Source organism: Hypomesus nipponensis, chromosome 10 (genome assembly GCF_054491055.1).
Source record: "Hypomesus nipponensis isolate SF chromosome 10, ASM5449105v1, whole genome shotgun sequence".
NCBI lineage: Eukaryota > Metazoa > Chordata > Actinopteri > Osmeriformes > Osmeridae > Hypomesus > Hypomesus nipponensis.
In genome coordinates, this window is record NC_140370.1 from 16,125,293 (window position 1) to 16,147,765 (window position 22,473).

Here is a 22,473-nt window from a genome sequence, read left to right on the forward strand (position 1 = left end):
AACTGACCGAGCAGAAGATCTACACTGAGATAGTCTGGTCTTAGACTAGGCTGCCCCCTGGCGGCAAGATGGATACACAACACCCTGGATGTGTCGCACACAAACCGTATGAATGAGTTACAAAAAAATAGGATGTTGGGCTGTCTTTAATATTTTTTATAATTAAGCTTTTGAATAGTTACCTCGAGCTCCTCAACACGTCACTGATGTTTTATTTGTAATAATAATGAGTTTTGATGCGCCAGTATTCATGAATGTGTTCAATGAAGAGAGCAGAGATTACAGGTGTTGTCCCAAACCTTTATTGCAGCCCGCAAACAGAACATTTACAAACAGCGTCATTTTCCCAAACTTCAGAGTTTATTATTTCACAATAATTTAAACCTGGCATTGGTAGTCTATACAGTAGGATAGTATGTAAACCTCTAACAACACGGTTTATTTTGTTGTAAACCTGTTTATATGTGGCCTGCAATAAAAAACAAAACATTTGAAATTGGTGTTATGTTTTTGTTTTTAAATGTGTGTGTATTGCTGGTTGTGTGATAATGTTCTCACTTGGAGTGAAGTCCATCTTCAACAGGCAAGACCCACAACTGTCTTGTATGGCTTTGAAAAAGTCAACACTTCTTTAAAATTTCAGACAATTAATTAAAAACATTTCTCCTAAAAAGTGTCTTCTCTTAAAAATCTAGAACAGACCTATCTTGTAAAGTTTGTTATATGTAAAATTAACACCACGTTAAAAATTCACAGACTTCAAAAGTGAGCAGAAAAGACCCACTCTATAAAAAAAAAAAATACAAATGAAATCCTAACTGCTAGATTGCGACTGCCTAAATGTTCCGTGTTTTTGAAACAACTGTTGTTGGTTTTAGCTAGATTCCCCAGACAATATCCGTGTGGCAGCACTTCCTAAATTCTATCACATCATTAGTCAGGCCCCTTAAAACCACAATGCACAGAAATTGCTACAATGAAAAAAGTTACATGAAAAAACCATCTCTGGATCCACAGAAGACGTCACCTAGGAACTTGAACACAAGACAAAAAAACAGGACGACTGAGTTTCCTTCAAAGATATATCCAATTCCTTTCTCCCCCCCCCCCCACCCAACATCTTGTGGTATTGTCCAGAGTACGATCTAGAATCCTCCTTGTAGTGTGAGGAAACAAACAACAGAAAAACAACATCAATATTAAAAACACTAGAGGGATGTGGAGTTAGTGAGCATTTTTGAACTCTCGTTACCATCTAGATCACCTAATAGCCCTCAGGTGAGATGCTTGATTGGTGATATGGGGGGAGGGGGGGAGGCCTTGCTGGAATGAGGGGGGGCAAGGGGAGGGGGGCAGGGGGCCTTGCTGGAATGAGGGCGGGCAGGGGGAGGGGGGCAGGCTGCACTTGACACATGCAGAAGGACAACATGGATCTGGCCGTGCCCGACAGGACGTTGTGAGCCTGTGTTCCTGTAGGGGGAGGGGGCACTTCCTGCTGGGTTTAGGGGGAGGGCCTCTTCCTGCTGGGTTTAGGGGGAGGGCCTCTTCCTGCTGGGTTTAGAGGATGTGGAAGTGGAGCTGTACATTTCTACAAGACGTAGAAACCAAGGTTCACAAGCGGCGCCAGACACAGCCCTTCAGTTATTTCATTCTTACAATTGAAAATAATTCTCCTCTGTTTCCCAGTGGACCAGGTGTGTATGTGTGTGTGTGTGTGTGTGTGTGTGTGTATGTAACCAGGGTAGCATATAATGCAGAGGAACATATAAAACACAAACACACACACACACAAGAACAATGCAGTCAGAAATGGCTGAGTTATCTGAGGACAGATTAGTTGAAGTCACGTTCGGCTTGGTCAAACCTAGACCTCTAAGAGCCCAGATCCGCGTCAAACAGAACCAATTAAAGATAAAGTAACAGTAACCGACTTTTTGGTCCTCAGGTAAAAAAGCTGGTACAGTATCTGACAAGGTCCCAAAGGTTAGGCCTACAAACCGACATCAGTCCGAGATTTCTCTCTTGACCCTAACACAGTCAAAAAGGCAGAAAAAAAAAACTACAACGAAAAAAATAAAATAAAAACAAACAATATAACATCTGAATGGGCTACAAGCTTGGCTTGAGCTCAACTCGATTTAATGGGAATGAAATTAGATGTGTTCCCCGTTCATCCCAAAAAATAAAAACAACATAACCCTACAAAGGTATGGTTAGAGAGAGGCAGGGTTAGAGAGAGGGAGAGAGAGGCAGGGTTAGAGAGAGGTATATATATAGACAGAGGTAGGGTCACACAGAGAGAGAGAGGCCGGGTCAGAGAAAAGGTTGGGGTAGGATAGGAGGGATGCGGAGAGAGAGACAGAGATATGGTCAGCTACTGTCGGAGAAAAAGAGGTACTATGAGTTGGAACAAAGAAAATCTACAAAATGAGGAAGAGTCTTAACAACAGCACGAGGTCAACTACGGCTCAAACAGGGATTGTGTTGCACAGACATGTCCACACACACACACACAGGCATGCAAGCATGCACGAGCCCACGCGCATCCGCAAGCATCATCCCAAAAACGCATTCACACACACACAAACAAACAGACACAGCCATCAGGCAGTTTGGTCTGCCTCGCGCTCCGGACATGCAACACGGTGAGGTGTCGACTCAATACATACTGGTAACACAAAACCTAGAATTACACAGCCGCTGAAAGGTCAGTGCAGCTTTGCATAGTAGCTTCACATCTAAACGACAACAGGCGGCCATTTTGGGCTCTGAGCAGCGGTCATCATTGGGGTGACATACACGCTGATGAGGCCCTTTGTGGACGCGTGAAGACGGTGGCCTAGCAAAGCAACATGTACCTCTGCTAGTTTTACACAGGAATGGAAAACAACAATCTACATTCTAGTTGGCAAAACGCCGTCCTCCTACATCCTCAAGAAGAAGAGAAAAAAAACCTGGATTTGTCATGAAAAGGAATAATGGGAATTGTTGTTGCTGTGGGTTTTCTTTTTACCAAAAGGAAAGGAAATCTAAGTATTAAACTAAAAATAAAAAATGAAAGAATATGAGGGGGAAAAATGTGTCCAACAAACCAGCCCAAAAAATGATTTTTTATGCTGACAGAAATGTAAAGTTATTTTTTTAGTGTGTGAGTCTGGAAAAAATTGAGAAATCGCCAAAAGTCACGATGACTCTTGTCGTTTTCTGGTGGTGGGGTGGGGTGGGGCGTGTTCTGCACACGCTCAGTGGGGTGCGATGTGGGCTGGTTCTTGTTCCTCGACCGGAACACAGACTTTACGTTTCTGTGGAAACCAAAAACAGACAATCATTGGTTAGCAAATAAAACAATCATTGGTTAGCAAATAAAACAGTCAACAGAAAATGGTTATTCCAATCTTTTTGATGTTGTTGTTATTAACCGCCTCCCAAAACAGGGCTAAAGCTGCAAAAACATCTTGCAATTTTAAACAGAGACATTGTTGAAGACCCATTTCAAACATAGTGAATGAGATGTATCCACCTTTTTCCTGGTTGGAATTTACCCATGATTCATAGCGGGTTTTAACCGGAAGCCGGTTATCATTTTCCGGTTTGAAGCTTGTGTACGTTTGACACCTTGTAGTGTGCTATCTTGTTTGCTGTAAAAGCCTAGTCTGGCTGCCAGCCCAACTTCTCCCCGCCCACAAAAGAATTTGGTCAGGAAGTTGGGTCTGGAGGGTCTCGTATCGGAACAAATACATAAAACCAGGATCTGGGCGGACCAATGAAATTGCCGAGGCGGGCTTTTAATGATGATGAACAGATGATCAACAGTAACGTAATCAACATCGTCACGAAAGAGCCCTTGGGTTTAATTTGTTTTCAACAAACAACATATTACGTTTCTCTGATTGGTTGTAGGTCTATACAATTGAGCGTAGAGGCATTTGTTTTACGAGTTCGGTTGAAACACGCCCCATAGTCACAGCCCAACGGAGAGTTTTCAGACTCATATTCTGACCAGAATTATGAGTATGACAACGTCAGGCTAGTAAAAGCCGGTGTTTCTCCATGGATGAAGCACAAATCCTCAAAAAACGGAGGTGGATACACACCATGGATGTTCTATCAAGTCGTGACGACAGTACCGTACAGTCCCTCATCCATCCCGTCTGACGGAGTGGCTCGATGACATGAAGCAATGACCCAATGTTAGCTAGCCTACATCGACGTTGTTAATTACCTTTTATTTTCTAAAGGTGTTGATGGCGAAAAGTTGCGTAATTACAGAAGCATATACTTCCTTGCATAGTAACAAAATAGGTACAGTATTGTTGAAGAAACACAGCAGCTTTATATTTTTGAAGGCAGCAGTAGAGACCAGTCAGAGTGTCAATAAAGCTAAACATACAGCATGGGTAATGCTGAGGAAAAGTCATTGACATTTATTCATTGAGCAGACGCTTTTATCCAAAGCGACTTTGAAGAGAGAGATTTACAAAGTGCATAGATCACTGATAATAACAACAAGATAGCCCCAAAAACATTGCGGGTGGCCAAAACATGAAGCACATATTGTGAACAACCATGTACATGAGGGTTAGGATACATGATGGGCTGCACCCACAGCCATTTTGAAAGCTGCATTTTATCAGGTCTCCACAAGGGGGCGCACTGTGCTATGAGCCGCACACAGCAGCCTCCATTACGCGCACCAAGAGGAAGATTCCTTCTCTAAACCCAACTAACCCCTGAAGGATTCTTCCGCCATTATTTACACTAAACAGTGATTGTGTGAGCACTATATACATATTTATTATTAATATGGCTCGAAGCTTTCAAAGACAGTCTCAAAGACAGTGAGGAGGGTATGTTTATAGTTATATAATGTGATACCCAGAGGCACACTGTCATAATAATAATGGGGGTCCATTTGAAATGCTCATAGACTACTTTGTGGAGTTGACAGAGACAAGCACATGTGTTACAGTAAAGCACACGTCATCCTGCTTTAGCGCACACGCTAAGCACACGTCATCCTACTGTAGCGCACACGCTAGGAGCGTGTCACACCTGTGGCGTGTGTATACCACACATGCAGTACATCTTATCATGACCACGCACCTCAGAGGTGAGAGAAACTCCCAGAGACACGTTGTCTTAGATTGGACACCGCTGACTAACTGTTCACTAAACTCTGCTGGACCACGTTTTGAAAGAGATTAAGGGAGCTACTTTGCCAGTTGGTTTTGCCTGTTGTCTGATTTAAAAGTATTTTGCTATGGATTTGAGTCTCTTTACAGTGTCGTTTAGGGGATTTTAGGGTGTTAAGAGCTATATTTTTTCAGATGTTTGGAGTTGGAGAACTATGTTTAGGGAGGAGAGGTAGGAGGAGATGTGATTGGTCGATCAGTGTTCATATGGCAGGTGTGATTGGTCGATCGGTGTTCATATGGCAGGTGTGATTGGTCGATCGGTGTTCATATGGCAGGTGTGATTGGTTGATCGGTGTTCATATGGCAGGTGTGATTGGTTGATCGGTGTTCATATAGCAGGTGTGATTGGTTGATCGGTGTTCATATGGCAGGTGTGATTGGTCGATCAGTGTTCATATGGCAGGTGTGATTGGTTGATCGGTGTTCATATGGCAGGTGTGATTGGTTGATCGGTGTTCATATGGCAGGTGTGATTGGTTGATCGGTGTTCATATGGCAGGTGTGATTGGTCGATCAGTGTTCATATGGCAGGTGTGATTGGTCGATCAGTGTTCATATGGCAGGTGTGATTGGTCGATCGGTGACCCACCTGTCTGCTCCTCCACTGGCTCATCTGCTACTGCCTCTTCTGGGAAATAACAAACAGACAGTTAGAGACCGACAGGCAGACAGACAGGCAGACAGGCAGACAGACAGGCAGACAGACAGGCAGGCAGACAGACAGGCAGACAGACAGGCAGACAGACAGGCAGACAGGCAGACCGACAGGCAGACCGACAGGCAGACAGGCAGGCAGGCAGGCAGGCAGGCAGGCAGGCAGGCAGGCAGACCGACAGGCAGGCAGGCAGGCAGGCAGGCAGGCAGGCAGACAGTTAAATGTATGTAAAACTGGTGATTTATACGTCGAGTAATATTTATTTTTTATAATTTTTTATTTTAATTAATAATCCGTAATCAACCCTATATTTATCGATAAAGCCATGCGACAATCTGCATACCTGCTTCCTGTTGTGACTCCTCTGCCTCTTCCGCTACTTCCTGTGTCTCCTCTGTAATGAAACCCAAACAGTAACGTTAGCAGTCTCGCTAAAAACATCAGCTAGCACAAAGGTATTTGCATTGACAATGGCATTAAAATCAGCATCAGAGTTAGCGTTAATGTTAGCATTAATATTAGCATTAGTATGAGTTTCTCCACAGTTATGAGATCCTTACCCTCTTCTTCTGCTACTACCTCTTCTTCAACCTCTGGTGTGGCTTCCTCAACCACTTCCTCCTCCACTGGAGCTGCCTCTGCTTCTACGGCCTCTTCTTCTATGGCTTCTTCTTCTACAGCTGCTGCCTCCTCAACTACTTCCTCCACCACTGGAGCTGCCTCTTCTTCTACAGCTGCTGCCTCCTCAACAACTTCCTCCTCCACTGGAGCTGCCTCTTCCTCTACTGCCTCTTCTACGGCCTCTTCTACTGCCTCTTCTTCTACAGCTGCTGCCTCCTCGACCACTTCTTCCTCCACTGGAGCTGCCTCTTCTTCTACAGCTGCTTCCTCCTCGACCACTTCTTCCTCCACTGGAGCTGCCTCTTCTTCTACAGGTGCAGCCTCCTCAACAACGTCCTCCTCCACTGGAGCTGCCTCTTCTTCTACTGCCTCTTCCTCAAGGGGAGCAGCCTCCTCAATTACTTCTTCCTCCACTGGAGCTGCCTCTTCTTCTACTGCCTCTTCCTCAACGGGAGCAGCCTCCTCAATTACTTCCTCCTCCACTGGAGCTGCCTCTTCTTCTACTGCCTCTTCCTCAATGGGGGCAGGCTCTTCTTCGATCACTTCCTCCTCGACAGGTGCAGCTTCCTCAACAGTCTCCTCTTCGATAGGGGCAGCTTCTTCTTCTACGGCCTCTTCTTCTGCAGCCTCCTCAACCACTTCCTCCTCCACTGGAGCTGCTTCCTCCTCTTCGGGCTCAGGCTCCTCCTCCAGGATCTCTGGCTCCTCCTCCAGCACCTCAGGCTCCTCCTCCAGGACCTCAGGCTCCTCCTCCAGGATCTCAGGGTCCTCCTCGATCACCTGCGAACGGCCCCACAACAACATTCCACGTGAGGACAGTCCTCTGGTCCCATATGACAGCTCACCCAAACGCCACGCCAGTCGGCCATTTAGTCCTTTCTCATCTACAGGAGAGTGATGTTCCTATCAAGAGCTGGGGAGCGTGAATCACACAGTGTGATGAAGAGGAGTACTGACCTCAGGAGCCTCTTCCTCCTCCTCCTCGGCCACCACTTCAACCTCAACCTCAGGCTCAGGCTTGGGTTCAGGCTCTGGTTCAGGCTCTGTAGGGACACACAGAGGGGTGGTTAGTCAGATTGTTGATATCGTTGTAGTTAAGTTTTCTTATTTCCACCCGCCATTGAACCTAAGGTGTTTGCCAATTCACCTCGGCATGAGGGAGAAGAATCTACTCATCGTTTTATCATGCACCAGATCTCTCTCTCACACACACACCTGGTGGGGGCTGGGCTGCCTCCTCTGCCTCGGTCGCCTCAATCACTTCCTCAACAACAGGCTCAGGAGCAGCTGTGGGGAGGGAGGGGGGAGGGGGTGAGAACACAAGGGTGAGGGGAGAGGATATGGGGTAAGGAGGGGGGTTGAGAATACAAGGAGGCAGGAGGGGAGAGAAGGGAGAGAAGGGACTGTGTGAACACAAGGAAACATACTTTCTCCCACACAATCACATGAATTATTACGTCATTACACAGAAATACAGCAGTGCAGTGTGTGTGTGTGCTGGGAGACAGAGACTGGTACTGTAGGGCTTTTGGGGGGGAACTGGGTTGGGGGGAGGAGTGGAGGTGAAGGTGTGTGGGGGAGGAGCATGTGTAGGTTTACACAACAGCCCAGGCATGTAGGAAGACCTGCTCCTCCTCACTAACAGGCCTCACAGGGGAAACAGAACAGGTGGCCTGGTAAGGGGTCCTACATACAACGTAGACTGCATGAACCCTGAGGTTAATGTTTAACCTCTGACACAGATAGCTGGAGCAACATGGCTCTCCGGTGCAGGCACACACGTGTGCACACAGGCACAGTCACACATTGAGTCTGATCTGGTGTTTTATCCACACTCTCTCTCACACTCTGTTACTCACTCACACTCCGTCTCTCATTGTCCTTGACTCACTCTCTCACTGTCTCACTCTCTGTCTCTCTAAAGGGGCCAGAGATTCCTTGAGGAGTCTGTTAAGAGTGATGAAGCTTAAAGAGCATTAGTCTGGCAGCATTCGATAACAACTCTGTCTTCGGAGGCTGTGCAAGAATGAGCTGAATGATTCTCTTCATACAAAAAACCGAATCAGCAGGATTCTGGTGTAATAATAATCTCGATCAATATAATAATCTATATTATTAATCCTGTTCATGTTTGTAACGCAACGTATGTAATGTGGGTGTGTTTGGGTTAAGTCGCACTCCAGGGATCTTACAAACATGTGGTGTCGGCAGCCTATTCACTAAGTGTGTGTGTTTGTGCCTGAGAGAGAGGATTTGTGCACATTTCATGTGTGTGTGTGTGAGGTTGTGAGCAGTGTGTATTTTTGCAGTAACTAAGAGATTTGTGTTCCCTAAACAAACATGGCAGGCTCTTTCTCTGGCACTGTGTGTGTGCATGCGTGTGCAAGATGTGCTTGTGTGTGTGTGTGTGTGTGTGTGTGTGCGTTACCTTCTTCGACAGGCACAGCAGGGACTTCCACGGGGTTGGGGTCCTTGGTGATGACGACTGTGGCCTTCTCTTTCAGTCCTGAAGGGTTTACATGTGACGAACACGGTTGAGGTCGGCACGGCAACACACATTTAGGAGAACACGCCTTGGTGCAAGGCTACGACTCCTACTGTTGTTGGCACGGTGACCATGTTCAGTATTGTTGATCGTTATTGTATAATCGATTGCACACACGTGTCTCGGACTGTGTGTAGCTCAACAGATAGTATTCTGTGCCGTGTATTCTTCTAAATAAACATGACGTTTATTTTGATGACATGGCACTGGTGTTACAATTTCATTCATAGGAATACACAAGTGAGAACAACATTTCAAGCAGCAATAGACTTGGGTTTACTTTTGCTGACTCCGAAACCTTGTGTGTGTTTGGTTTAGAGGTGTGGCGTGGCAAGGAGTGTCGGTAAGCAAAGAGGGAAGTGAAGTTAAACAGGAGGGAATCTGTAGCAAGGAAACTAGAGAGAGAGGGGGGCGGTGCCTCGGGAGTCAAAAACACAACACATTGTCTGTGTTTCTCCTCCCTGTCATGGAGGTAAACTATAATGGTGATCTATACATCTATAGTTATCTGTGGTAATCTATAAAAAAAAAAGATCCATTGATTAAAGTTCAAACTCTCAGTCACACGCGCAAACTCGACACCGTTGATTCACCTTTGATTTCTCAAGGTTCATTTCTACAAGTTTGTCTGCTTTGACGATGCCTGATAAATCCAAAACTCATCTGGATGGCATCTGATTGGCCCATTGGGGAGAACAGAGGCATCTGATTGGTCAACTGGGTGGCACAGGAGCATCTGATTGGTCAACTGGGAGCACAAAGGCATCTGATTGGTCAACTGGGTAGCACAGGGGCATCTGCATGCACTTGAAAACAGGAAACCCTTTAAGGATCCAGCAACTTTATTAACAAAGAACACAAGAACACAGGAGAAGACAGAAAGAGGTCTGATCACTTCTGCTTGCTGAGTTTGTTTTCGTCACTGTAAGTAAACATCTGTGCAGTCATCAGGTCTGGTCGAAAAACTAAAAGCCAAAGTCCTCTCTACTCTAAATCAAAATCTATTCTCAAACTCAGCCCAAGGGGAACAACAAAACGTAAAGCACACCTGTAGTTTTAAGATTACAGCACCTGGTTGTGAGATCCCCCGCCCCAGCCCTTGTTTGTTTGGAGGTCAGATTACTTTTGTCAAACAGGAAGTGACAACAACACAACGCTAAGCTTTCTCTACGCTCTGAGCTGATCCCCACTGCTGAAGGGGTGCTTCCTTCCCCGGGAGGCAGGGGCTCCCAGGAGACCCCAGGCTAGGGGGGGGGGGGGGGGGGGGGGGGCGGGGGGAGGGGGTCTGACAATTTTTACCTTCCTCGGTCACCTCAAGGTACACACTAGAGGAGGAAACGTCAGATCGGGTCAAAGGTTAACTTGTGCGTGGGTGCTGCTTCAAACGGAACCAAAATGGCTCCAGTTTGTCTCTCGAGGACGACAACAGCAGCTTAACTCACTGACGCTTCCGTCTTCATGCGTTCCTTGGGTTGCCAAATGGGTGAGGGGGGGGGGGGGGAGTCCTTCTATGACATCATCAACATGGTTGGTTGTGATGTCACTTCTTGCCTCCCTTGTCAGACTTGTCACCCTTGGATTTTTTCGCCGCTTTGATAAGTTCTTTACTTTTTGCTTTGTCGTCTTTCTTCCCATCCCCCTCTCCATCTTTCCCTCCCTTCTTCTCCTCTCCCTTTTTCGCTTTCTTACCCTCTTTCTCCTTCTCCTCACCCCCTGCCTTCTTCTCCTCCTCCTCTTCCTTCACCACCCCCTCCTTCTCCCTCTTCAATCTCTCCATAGCCTTCTCCATCTCCTCTTTCTCTATCTTCTCCTCCTCCTCTTTCAGCCTGGCCACCACCTTCTCCTTCGCCCTGGCCGCCGCCTCTTCCCTCCTCAACCCCAGAGCCTTCTCCTCGTCCTCCTTCTCCAGGATGTTCCTCACCTCCGCCAGCGCAAGCTTGGCGATCTTCTTGGCCTCCACGCGCTCGTGGATGAGCGCCAGCTGCTGCTTCAGAGCTTCACGCAGTTTCCAGCCTACATCTTTGGTCAGGAGGTTCTCTGAGGTCAGGGGAGGGGGGTGGTGGTGGTGGGATTCAGGGCGGGGGGGGGGGGGGGGGGAGTTGGGTGGAGACACCGTTTAGATGGTTGTAGTTTTGTTACAGGGTACCGGTCATGCCAGGCAAGCCGTAGGGGAGGGGTGGGATTGGGGACTGAAGGCCATGCAGCTGGGATCAGGCTGAGTGTGGGGACGTCCACAATCCAGACACAATTCAGAACCAGAAGTATCCATTAGTAGGATTAAAGCACCTTGGATCTCTGGTTTGTCACGCTGGCATACTAACCCATACTAGGGCAGTTAAAGGAGTGCCAAGTGTTATCATTCCAGCTGTAAAAAATACTAGGCTGGAACAGTGACCTGGCAATTAGTGCCATTCCACATTGCAGCAATTCTGTTTATTTGTAGACTTTGTTTTTAAGGAGAAAATACTGATCATATAAACCTCACATTTATTGAAATTACAGCATGCAAGAAAACCAATGCATTACTGTGTTATCAAAAGGTAAATTTCATCAAAGTAGGCTTAACTCAGAGTACACTCTGCAGTTAATCAATTTCCAGATTAGGCTGCATGAGGCCTATTAAGGATATACAGCACTCCACACCAAACCCTGACACATTCCTCATGCTACAATATACCTTTCTTTCCTTGCTTCCTGACAACATCACCAGGCTTCTCATCTGATGTTTCAAATAAATAAAAAAAGACAGAACAGTTACAATGGCGACAGCGGCTACGTCCTCCAAAAACGAACAACTAGCGTATAGCCGAGCGAAAGCTAAGCAGTTCCTCAAGCCGTCTACAGTCTGTCCCTCGACCAGGGTCAGTTTTCGAACCGCCTGAGTATTTCATCTGAGAACATCGACGTCAAGTCAGACAGACTGCTCAGCTAAGCTTCCGGCCTGGTTCTCACTGTTGCGTATTTTCATCGGACTGTGCGCAGCGTTTCAATGCAATCTGTATGAGTTTGTTTAACTGTACAAAAGCTCAACTTTTGGGTCCGTTTGCTACAAACATGTTTTGAAAAAGTCTTCCGTACAAACAAGCGTGTCCGGCAACGCCCACCCTCTGCACAGGTCCGGAAAAATACGCAAGTGTGACCCTGGCGTCAAGACTGCAATATTGCACCACTAAAGTAAGCTTCGGTTCATTTCCGGTGTAACCGCTAGCTACCCATGATGCTCAGGTTTCTTCAGCGTCCTTGTTTCATGGTCAAACAGATTGGACATCAAATCTGCGGACCAAGGAGTTGGAAGCAACAGGCAAGTCAAAATCAACCAAGCCAAATATTTCCACTTGGATGGCTTTGAAAAATCCGGCTTCACATGCAATCTGCAGCGTTGACGTTTGCCGTGTTTCGTAAATATTTGATCATTGATCTTGAAGTTGCTGTTTATGTTCTAAATTCACAAATAAAAAATTGGATTTATTAAAAAAATAAACGGTTTTGTTGCAAAATCCAGATTAGGCTATGACATCTGGCCATGCCCTTCACACAGGCAAGACCACATGCTGAGAGAAAAAAAAATGGACAACTAGCAGACAAAACGAACAAATCTCTCAATCTAAATCTTTTTGTTTCTGACACCAGTGTACCTCTGGGTTTAGCAAGCCTCTCTGCTTTCCTCAATCCGGTTAAAGAACGTTCTGGTTTGAGTGGAGAAAGAGAAAACAGATGGCCACACTAAAGTTTGGAGTCAGATGTTTGATGTAATACGACAAGAGAGGAAAATAAACAGATATCATTATAGCACTAAACCACATTTTTATGAGGTCTATAACATAAACAGGGCCTTGATAGGTAGTCGGGACATCTTCAAGGGACACAGGTCGATGTGTAATACGAATCAAAACGCACAACAGATTCCTTCAAAACATGCCCATGCTACATGCAGAAGACTTGAAATCAACCACACAATTCCTTCCTGCAAGGGATTATAGCTGAATCTCGTTGGATAAATGTAGCCCACCAGATTCACCAAGTATGTCAACCTTTAGCTGTGTAATATAACCGTTTTGCGGTACAAGCATTGATGCAATCTCCACCTCATCAATTGTGAATATGAAATCAGAAAGATATTCACCAGTGAGCAGGAAAAACTAGTTTCTCAGTACTCCCACATTCTTTGCCGCTTAACGTCGGCTCAGTAGCCTACTAACACGTTTGTGTTTACGGACATGTTTGTGAGTAGTTAACAATGGCGGATTCTGATTGGCAAGGAGAGAGTTTAGGTTTGTCTCGTTACAAGAAGTTTCCGGTCTTCTCCCTTTAGAGAGAGAAGCTCAGGGTATAAATTCAACACCCCGGTGATATGGTATCCGAACACTTGGGTTACAAGAAAGCGAAAACCGACGTTTACCTCAGAGTTGAGGTTCCGCCGGTTTCCAACTGTCTGTTTCCAACTGTCAAGCTAAGACATTTCTACAGTTCCTTTCCCAACAAACCGAAGAAATTGAGGATTTTGGACAAACTCTCTTATCCTACACTCCTAAACTCACCGTGATAGGGGCAGAAGAAGTCACAGATATTAAACTGTCCGTGAAATCCTCATATTACAAATATTCCAACAAAATAATAATTGTTTTTTATTAAATTAATGAGTAGTATGCAAATGGAGAGAGACGAACACTTTTTAACGAACGTTCACTGACCTTAATTAATTCAATGATTCATATCGACAGAGACAAAACATTCAAAAACATCTTGAAACACGGAACTAGCAACAAGAAGACTCCTAAGATGGAATGAATCAACCCCAAGAGGATGAAGAATCAAATATATCAAAGACGCTTAAACGATCACGGGAAAAAGGGAAACAACAACCAATAGTTTTCCTGATATAAGGGGTTGAAAAGGTTTCATAGTAAGAATTATTGGGCATGCTTCTTATTGGCCATAGTCTCAGTGCAATTGATCGACTGCATAAATCGGTAGTTATTTTCTGAGTATAAGCGACACTTATAGTGCGGGCCAAGAGCACAAATCACAAAAGAGATGTTGGAAAAAGCTGCTCTGGTATTCCTGATAGTATAGATACAAAACTGTTCAATCCCACCGGCGCAAAAAAACCCAACAACAACAAAAAATCTTCTCAAAGACTCTTGAGGATTCCTCGTCTTTCTTCTCTTCCAAAATGTTCAACCGCGGGAATGTCGGGGATCTCCTTATGAGGACGTTTGCGTACCCTCAGACAGAGCGGTCTATGGATGGTCACCCAGGTCTTACTGTGCTTGGCAAAAGAGGCTTTATGGCTTCCGGATTGATTACTGGTTGTGCAGGCCTACAATCACTACTTTTTGTCCCTGGTCTCTGTGAACCTTGGAAGAGCCTGCACCTTCCTCCTGATCTTCCGCTGTACCCTCATCATCCTCTATTGGATCAAACGGACTCAAGAGGCCATACAGGAAGGTGAAGAAGCCGTTAAACCAATCAGAACCCTCGGCTAACCCATCCTCCAGAGACTCCTCCCACTGACCTCCATGAGTGGTCAGGCCTACGCAGACACAGGGAAAAGGGAGGGAGAGAGAGACAAAGACAGAAACGGTGAGGAAGGAGAGGAGGAGAGAGAGAGTGGGGCAGTCCAGAAGGAAAAAAAGGAGAGAGAAGAGGAGAGTGGAAAGTTTAAGAGCGGTTAAGCAGCTAGGGAAACTACTCTAAAGCTCTATGTATTTCAAAGTTAGCATTAAGCAGAGTTAAGACTAAAGAGAGAGAGTAAAGCATAGCTTAGCATACTGTAGAGTATAGCTTAGCATAGCATTTTTGAGTATGGCATAGCGTAGTGTAGCTTAGCATACTGCAGAGTGTAGCTTAGCATAGCATAGCATTGTAGAGTATGACATAGCGTAATGTAGCTTAGCATACTGTAGAGTATAGCTTAGCATAGCACAGGATATAGCTTAGCTTAGCATAGAGTACAGCTGAACACACAGTAGGAAGGAGCATGCAGTGGGAGCTCGCCACAGCTATCTCCAAGATGGCTGCCTTAGAGACATGCTCGGAGAAGGAGAAAAGAATAGTTGACAGGCCAACCTTATGGCAGTGCCAGATGGGGATAGCCCCTTCAAATGCAAGTTGGCAACGCACTCCAGTGTTACGAATGCAGCAACTTCACAACTAGAGAAGATACAAGATTGGTGGTTGCGAGAGACGCAACATTGAAGTCCTAGTTGCTGCTTAATCATCGTGACATGGTATAAAACAGGATGCTAGCCTACATGGTGGCCCGGATAGTGGTTTGGTGTATGACTATACGGATCCAGTTTAGAGGGCTCTGTGTCTAGGAGGGATACGTGCAAAGTATCGAACTATCTCGTGTGTGTCTACCGCAAAGGGTTAAGAGTGCTTTATGATCTGGCCAGGAGACTTAAGTAGAAGAGTTGGCTCGGAATGCTGAGGTGAGAATGGAACCTGAGATCACCCCATGCACATGCAACACACAGTGGAATCATTCTCCTCATTGTTTTTTGTTTGTTTTTGTTTTGGTGGAATTGACCAATGAAACCCTGTCTCTCATTGAAGAGATTGAATCTATTGAGTCAGTCATGCAAAAGGAAACCCAAATCACAATTATGTAACACACACACACATATATCTATAGCGTAGTCTGTCAATGATAACAGTGATAATAATGAGTCTGTCTTAGAGAAATTAACTTGCCTAGCAGAACTTTAGCGTCCTCCACATCGAAGTCACCATCTCCGTCCGTATCGTAGGAAACAAGTTTACCTAGTAGACCGTAGATACACTTTAGTTTAGCTAGCATGCTTAGCATTACCATTTAGCTATATGTCACTGTGAGGAGATCTGAGGATGTGTGGGAGATGGGTGGGTTGGCTTGCTTTCCGCTATTTTAAGGGATTAATCTATTTCTGTCTACTTCTGCAGGTTACATTGGTTGGTTCTGTCTTTTTAAACTAATAGTTCAAGTGTTGGACTTCAAAAGAGTATCACTAAATCTCAATCTGTTTCTAATCATATCAATGAACAGTGGATGGTTACAGCCTATTACTGTGTTAACACCAACAACAACAAAAAGATGATGACAAGGATATATAATAATATGAATAATAATAACAAATATTCACATCTAATTAATAAAAGACTAACATACATTTCTGGTCCATACTTTGTTATGCTATCGTGTTATTAAAACGATGTTGCTAGCTGGTGAGTAGTCCACATTCAGAGGAGATGGGGTGTTTTATCAACTATTAAAATTCAAACGGGAGGTGCTGGTGAGATGGTGAGGAGGAGGAAGATAGCGATGAAGATCATCTAAAGGTTTTGGAATGATTTGGGATCCTGTACAAACATCATACCTTGTATAGCTTCTGAGAGGTTAATACGCAAGTCCTTAGCTTTGGCTGCATGCAAGATTAACATCGGACAAACAGAAATAAAGATACGTTTACAGATTTGTAAAATTGACACAAATTACATATTATCATAGATTACAGCAATTACATCAAAATGAATTTATCAAGGAGACTCAAATTATTAGTAAACACTCCTTCACACATGCACAAAAGGTGGCAGACGTTGATAATTGATGATTGACAGTCAAGTTGCTGATGAGGGAATTCTGTGAGTTTTGCATCAGTTCATCACTGAGAACCAATGTGGTCGTACGTCGCTAGCTAGCCTAGGGGAGAAGACTCCAGGAGAATCTGGAGTTTACAATGCACTGGGGGACTGGGCAGGCTTGACTGGGGCTAAGCATGGTAAACTCTACTGTATAGTGTACTGTGGCTTTAAGGGTTGACGGTTTAGTGTTGTCGACAGTCTGTTCGACGTGACGCGTTTCAGAGAGGTGTGAGTGTGTGTGTGAGATAAAGGTGTGGATGGGCACAGGTGTGAGGAAAGTGTGTACATCGAGTGACAGAGAGAAACAGTGAAGTGAGGTGTGTGTCTGAGAGAGAGAAAGAGAGAAAAAGGTGAGAAGTTTTAAGACTTGTATGTGAGGCAGGTGTATGTGAGGCAGGTGTATGTGAGGCAGGTGTGTGTGAGGTAGGTGTGTGGTAGAGTTTGAAGCGAGGGTAGTCCCCCAAAAGAGTGAAGTAAATTCAAACTGAAGGAGGGGTCAGACACGAATAGTGTTGCTCAACCCCTCATACGCCAACGACCTTGGGATGGTGGTGGATACAGTTTGAACTCTAGCGGCGGGTGTGTGTGTGTGTATGGTTCATGCTTCGTGCGTGACTTTTCTGTGTGTGTCTGGTATATGTGTTACAGGTGTGAGTGTGTGTGACATGTGTGTGTGTGTGTGACTGTCAGGTGTGCATAACAGATAAGTGTCACAGGTGAGTGTGTGTGTGTGTGTGACTCACCAAGGACGCCCTGGTAGTCGACCAGGTCGAAGTAGACGACCGCCACGGAGGTCCAGACTCCCAACAGTGCCAGCACCATGAACCAGGTGAAGAAAGAGCTGCCGCCAGCCGTCTCTGCCGCCTTGCCGTTCTTACTGGCTAGCTGCTGTTTCATCTCTGGAGGGCGGGACGGGAGGAAGGGGGAGGAAGAGAGATGTGGGGATAGAGGGAGGAGAGAAAGGAGGAGGACAAAAAAAAGGTATGGTTCAGGTTTCATCGTGTACTGTTGTGTGTTCGTTGAGCAGATGCTTTTATCCAATGCGATGTGCCGGGGGGGATTTAATCCTGCGAGCTCTTGATCATCAGTCAAATGCTGAGATACCATGAGAAATACCTTTCCCCACACCCCCAGGCTTCTTGGGGGAGGGTCTTTCTCGTCTGTGCAATAGAACTAACCACATAGATGGGTTAAAAAGCTATCAATAGAAATGGTTTGGCTGAGAGAATGTCCTGTGTGATAGTTCGTGGGTCGGCGAAATGACAAACTGTATTCACCTGAGGAGTGAACACATGCTAGAGAGAGAGAGAGAGGAGAGGAGAGAGAGAAGAGAGAGAAAAGGAGAGAGAGACAAGAGAGAAGAAGAGAGACAGAGAGGAGAGAGAGATAGAGAAGAGAGAGACAGAGAGGAGATAGAAGAAGAGAGAGAGAGAAGAGGAGAGAGAGAGAGAAGAGGAGAGAGAGAGGACGGAAGACAAAAGAGCAGCATAGGAGTTATTCTCGGGGCTGTTGACACCGCTGCACAGTGCATTGTGGGTAAAAATACCCGTGTGGGGAGTCATGACAGGGGAAGAATGAACAGGTGCCTGAGTCCACTGCCCTCCACTAGGTCAAACCACACACACACACCTATACTGTACACACACATACACGCACACTACATACAAACACACACCTACACTGTACACACACAAACAGACACACTGTACACACACACACAATATACACGTCACACACTTGACTAAGTTCCAGACACACAAGCTTACATTTTACACTTATACACGCACACACACATGCTCTCACACCCCCCTAGCACCTGCTGAAGTCAGCGTCGCAGCTATAAAAATACCGCAGCAATCTCTCGCCAAACTCTCACGTTGCCTCCAGTCATTACTGATGCTCCTCACCGCTAGTTTTACCTTCAGACGAACAAACACACACACGGTAACCTTCAAATGAATACCTTATTCAAGTCTTTGTCAAACCTGAATTCAAAGCAGCGCTTAACTGCAGCACCAGACTGCAGGCCTCACTCAGTGACCTTTTCATCAGAGCAGCATCCTTCTCCACATCAGACACACACACCACCAAACCTCCACCTCCATAACCATCTCCTTCAACACCCAACAAGGAAGCCGTCGAGTCCGTTGCCTAGAAACGTTGTTCCCCCGATAACGGTGAAAGTCGTCAAAACAGCCGGGGGACGAGGAGTCACCTTCTGGAATCTCCTCGACGACCGTCGTCGGGGCGACGGGTTCCACGACGGGCTCGCCCATCTTTGCTGACCGAGCGGGCGATCGGTCCAGACAGCGACTTGTCCCAGAGGGGTGATCACTCAGTCTGAGGAACCCTGTCCCGTGCCTCCGCCCCCACCCCCTGTAGACCCCGCCTCCTCTTTGTGTTCCCAGCATGCTCTGTAGGAGGGCGGAACCCGACACCAGACCTGGCCGGCCAATAGGAACTATTTATAGAGCTGCGCGACCTCGGCCGCCTGGCGTTAGGACACGGCTGCCCCGGCTCTCAGGTGGCCAGGATGGCACCGCTTCCATGCCAACAAGACGGAACGATTACTCAGAAGCCTCGGGTAGGGACAGAGAGATAGAAACTTACCTCCTAAACCCTAGCCCCTACCTCCTAAACCCTAACTCCTAAACCCTAGCCCCTACCTCCGAAACCCTACCTCCTAAACCCTAGCCCCTACCTCCTAAACCCTACCTCCTAAATCCTAGCCCCTACCTCTTAAACCCTACCTCCTAAATCCTAGGCCCTACCTCCTAAATCCTAGCCCCTACCTCCTAAATCCTATCTCCTAAATCCTAGACCATACCTCCTACATCCTAGCCCCTACCTCCTAAACCCTACCTCCTAAATCCTAGCCCCTACCGCCTAAACCCTACCTCCTAAACCCTAGCACCTAACTCTTAAATCCTAGCCCCTACCTCCTAAACCCTACCTCCCTAATAGGCACTTGTGTTGTCCTCAGACTACAGGAATATGTGAACATAATCAGACAGGAACAGAAAAATAGTGAGAGAGAAGGAGGGAAGAAAGATGTGAGTAGGGATAGAGAAAAGAGAGAAAGACAGGGAAAGGGAGGGGAAGAGAGAGTTAGAGACAGAGACAGAGAGAGACAGAGAGGAGGAGAGAGACCCTGGCACATATCATAGCCTTGGCTGGACAGGGACAGGAACTGGCATTGACCTTAAATGGCTGGTTTAGACTGCTCACGTGTGTGTGTGTGTGTGTGCTGTGGCGTGCGTTTCAGTGAGCTGGAAGTTGCTCGTTCAAAATACCAGCACATAAACACAAACTGTGACCAGGCCCAGCAGAGGAACACCATCCTTGGATGCAAGAAAAACACATTCGGATTCTCTCTGGCTGGATCCCGTCCTACTGTAACAACAATCCCTGTCTCACTGCCAACGCCCTCCATGGACACGTCTGTTTACCTCGCTAATCTCTGGCTCATCATCCATGAATGAAATCGCAGCAGGGGGTATTCTGCAATGAGTAGCCAATATTATAACATCTTAACACCCGCTGCGTCAACGTGAACTATGTCTAAACACACCTAGAAGCTTGACCTGTTTGTGCTGAAATGAAACTGGTTGTCTGTCGAGTGCTCGATGACAGATCATAGCTGACAGGAGGAGATATTGATGGAGGGCGCAGCCTGGGCCTTCCCGTCGCCGTAGGCAACAGTAAGTAATAGAGCAGGAAGAGCGAGTTAGCCAGCTAGGGTTCCACCGCAGCCCGATGAAACAGACACATTCACATCATGAGAGGGGAAGGGATTCAAATAAAAGGGAGACACCATATTGCTGACTCAGCACTTATCACAAAGTAAAAATCCAGTAAAAATGTAGAGTTGTTAAAGTTTTTTTTCCATTTTTTTTTGTTCATTTAAAGTTGTTAAATGAAACAAAACCCTCATTCCCATTCACCCTTTGGCTTGTATCACAAGACCACCACTGTCTACGCACTATACATCTAACACACAGACACACACATAACATGTACAGCCATTCACTGATTCTACAAGAACTTTACAACACTGCATCTATCATGCTCCCCCACGCTCACAGAAAAACAGTCCACCCCCTCCCCGATCACCCCCACAAAACAAACGCACCGTAACTCTGTGATGATCGTGTGATGGTCGTCCAGGGGTAGATTACAAGACACCGGTAGAGGACTTTCTTTTTAAAGTGTTTCCACTCTAAACTCTTTTCTCTCTCTCTCTCTCTCTCTCTCTCTCTCTCTCTCTCTCACTGTCTCTCAGTCTTCCCTTGCAGGAGTCGTTTGCAAGTACACATTGTTCAGGGTTTCAGCTTACATAAGTTTCCAGGGGAATGTCTATGGCTGACACACTCCCTCTCCTTTCTCTCTGCTCTTGTCCCTTTCATACATGCACACGCCTCAAACGCACACATACACACACACCTCAAACGCACACATACACACACACCTCAAACGCACACACACACACACACCTTTGTGTCGCTTTGAGACTCTGTGGAACACAGAGGACACAATCTTTTAGTTTCCTATCCCACCCTTCCCTCTGTCACCCTCCCCATCAACCCTACTTTACCTCACCAGAAGCCCCCCACACCTTTTAACTCAAGTCTTTCTAAGCCCCTGGCAGTCTCTCCTGCAGTACAGTGGTCAGTGTACCCTATAGGCCTGCTTATATACAGTCTCTGGGACAGAAGCAAAGTGGCTGCCCGCTTCGACCACACACACACACACATCCTCATTCTCTTAGTGTCTCTGGCACAGACACGCAACACTGCGATATCTTCCTCTCTGGGTTCCATAGTAAACAAATACTAATGTGCCTGCCTTCATTGTACACAAACACACAACACAGCCATTCCAGGAGGACTTCAGCTCCCAGACAGTCTTTAAACAGCACTCGAGGAAAGTACACGGCAAACCAGAAACAGCGACGCACAACACAGGGGTCTGGGCCTGGGGAGAAGCTGAAGGATCGCTGCGACTCAACATCGCCGTTCTGTCACACACACACACGTTGTTTAAAAAATAAACAATAATCAAAAACCACTCAGAGTGCATAAAACCAGTCCAAGTCAAATGTAGCAGCAGACTTTTCTACAGAGTTGCCACCGGCCTTCAACTCACCAGAACACATTAACCATGCAAAGTTATACAAAGTAAGAGCAAGGAGCAGTGTTTAGTTTGGGACGAGGGGGGTCACTGCAATGTAACACACTGTCACAGCACACACCAGCCCTGAGCAAGCAGGTGCTGTCTTTACCAGGTCTGTGGCCTTCCTCTGGCCTTGTCAGGAGACCCTAGGAGGAAGAGGAGGAGGCCTAGGAGGAGGGAGGGGGTGGGGTCATCCTTTAAATCGTGACACAGTAACACAGGTATTATAACAGTCACAGGGAAACTCAACGTATGTAAAAAAAAAAAAAAAAAAAAAAAAAAAACATTGTCAAACTCAGTTGAGAGCTATCTCATTGGTGATTCATGGTGATGATGTAGAAGGCAACCAGCCGAAGGAAACATGCGTGTGTCCACTGATCACAATGGATCTAGGTGACAGTGAAACGGCTATCCGCATTTTATTATGCCTAGAATGGGTTGCCTACACCTGTTCTACGTTTCTGTCACCACTGAACATTCAAAAACAGCCGTCTCTTCTGGCTTTACAGTGACTTTCCTATTTCCGCGAATTAATAGTATTATTTGGGAGCAAGGTAACGCACGTGTCATTAGATGGTCATAATGAAAGTGGGAATACTAAGTTACGTGCGTTTTTTTCTGTTCTATCTACAATTTTGTTAACGTTTCACTTGCTGAAGTCG

General features: G+C 46.0%; 1 protein-coding gene across 1 annotated transcript; it reads right to left on the minus strand.

Annotated features, from left to right (window-relative positions):
- Window positions 1–286: 286 nt before the first annotated feature.
- asph (aspartate beta-hydroxylase) lies at window positions 287–19,014 on the minus strand. Its single transcript, XM_084707649.1, has 15 exons — window positions 18,855–19,014; window positions 17,383–17,538; window positions 16,375–16,419; window positions 15,713–15,781; window positions 12,652–12,702; window positions 11,694–11,735; window positions 10,561–11,053; window positions 10,316–10,341; window positions 8,900–8,977; window positions 7,687–7,758; window positions 7,429–7,514; window positions 6,411–7,251; window positions 6,194–6,244; window positions 5,785–5,823; window positions 287–3,302 (listed from the first exon to the last, which is right to left on the minus strand). The coding sequence occupies exons 1-15, from the start codon at window positions 18,913–18,915 to the stop codon at window positions 3,295–3,297; spliced, it is 2,118 nt and encodes a 705-aa protein (XP_084563775.1). The 5' UTR covers window positions 18,916–19,014; the 3' UTR covers window positions 287–3,294.
- Between the last annotated feature and the right edge of the window lie 3,459 nt (window positions 19,015–22,473).

What these genes read in the sequence shown, in the direction of transcription:
- asph (XM_084707649.1), bottom strand. Translation starts at nt 18,915, where the DNA reads ATGGGCGAGCCCGTCGTGGAACCCGTCGCCCCGACGACGGTCGTCGAG. An exon ending in GGCAGCCCAGCCCCCACCAG is followed by an intron (nt 7,515 to 7,686) that starts GTGTGTGTGTGA and finishes GTGTCCCTACAG; the next exon opens with AGCCTGAACCAGAGCCTGAA. An exon ending in AGGAGGAAGAGGCTCCTGAG is followed by an intron (nt 7,252 to 7,428) that starts GTCAGTACTCCT and finishes GGCCGTTCGCAG; the next exon opens with GTGATCGAGGAGGACCCTGA.